Source organism: Mastomys coucha, unplaced genomic scaffold, assembly GCF_008632895.1.
Source record: "Mastomys coucha isolate ucsf_1 unplaced genomic scaffold, UCSF_Mcou_1 pScaffold12, whole genome shotgun sequence".
Taxonomy (NCBI): Eukaryota; Metazoa; Chordata; class Mammalia; order Rodentia; family Muridae; genus Mastomys; species Mastomys coucha.
Window position 1 is genome coordinate 85,916 of NW_022196894.1, and position 1,448 is coordinate 87,363.

The 1,448-nt window shown below is 45.8% G+C and overlaps 1 protein-coding gene across 1 annotated transcript; it reads left to right on the forward strand.

The window, feature by feature from the left end:
- The first annotated feature begins 371 nt into the window (after positions 1 to 371).
- Positions 372 to 1,361, forward strand: LOC116086276 (olfactory receptor 1361-like). The gene has a single exon (XM_031364611.1). The coding sequence runs from the start codon at positions 423 to 425 to the stop codon at positions 1,359 to 1,361; it is 939 nt and encodes a 312-aa protein (XP_031220471.1). The 5' UTR covers positions 372 to 422.
- The last annotated feature ends 87 nt before the right edge of the window (positions 1,362 to 1,448 follow it).

Here is a 1,448-nt window from a genome sequence, read left to right on the forward strand (position 1 = left end):
GGTAGTAGAGATGCCAATGTTTCTTCTGCAACAAGTGCTGCTCACTCTCTCCCATAATGGGGGCAGCAGCAGGAGTCATGGTTCTACCAGTTGGAGGTTGAGATCAATACAATAAGTCAGTGCTCATCTTTTCCATTGAGCTTCTAGGAATTGAGAGGCAGACTGAAAATGATACCAGATACAAGTAAGAGTGATGCATGTGTATAAATGCTTTTATGTTATATTCAATAAAACTAAATTAGTGACTCTGGGGAACCAACACAACCTAAAAGTGGGATTTGTAAATTGAGTATGTGGAAAACAGGAGTGGCTCTTAATTCAGAAACTCTAATGCAGGATTAATGTGAACCTGATTGTAGTATTCATATCTGAAGATAGCCTTCTGACCTCTATTTCTCCTTTCTGTAGCTCAGTTCAGAATTATGAACGTCAATCAGTCAAGTGTTTCTGAGTTCCTTCTCCTGGGACTCTCCAGGCAGCCCCAGCAGCAGCAACTTCTCTTCCTGCTCTTCCTCATCATGTACCTGGCCACTGTGCTGGGAAACCTGCTCATCATCCTAGCCATCAGCACAGGCTCCCGCCTGCACACCCCCATGTACTTCTGCCTCACCAACCTGTCCTTTGTGGATGTCTGCTTCTCCTCCACCACTGTCCCCAAGGTACTGACCAACCACATACTCGGGACTCAGGCCATTTCCTTCTCTGGCTGTGTAATTCAGTTTTATTTTCTCTGTGTGTTTGTTGACATGGACAATTTTGTGCTGGCTGTAATGGCTTATGACCGATTTGTGGCCATATGCCACCCTTTAGACTACATAACAAAGATGACCTACCAGCTCTGTGCCCTTCTGGTTGTGGGATCATGGGTGACAGCTAACCTGAATGCTCTGTTGCACACACTGCTCATGGCTCAACTATCGTTTTGTGGGGACAACATCATCCCCCACTTCTTCTGTGATCTGACTCCTCTCCTGAAACTCTCCTGCTCAGATACACATCTTAATGAGCTGATGATTTATACAGAGGGAGCTGCGGTCATAGTCACCCCATTTGCCTGCATCCTGATCTCCTATATTTACATCACCTATGCTGTCCTGAGAGTCTCATCCCCTAAGGGAGGATGGAAAGCCTTCTCCACCTGTGGCTCCCACCTGGCTGTGGTCTGCCTCTTTTATGGCACCATCATCGCTGAGTACTTTAACCCCTCATCCTCTCACTCAGCTGGGAGGGACGTGGCAGGTGCTGTGATGTACACAATGGTGACCCCCATGCTGAACCCTTTCATCTACAGCCTGAGGAACAGGGACATGAAAGGGGCTTTAAGGAAAGTGCTTACCATTAGATTTCCATCTAAACGATAATATCGGAATTGTCAAACACCACAGAGGGGACTAATGTCTAAGAATTATTCATGTTTCATCAAATAGCTGAAACTTAGACCTTTTATT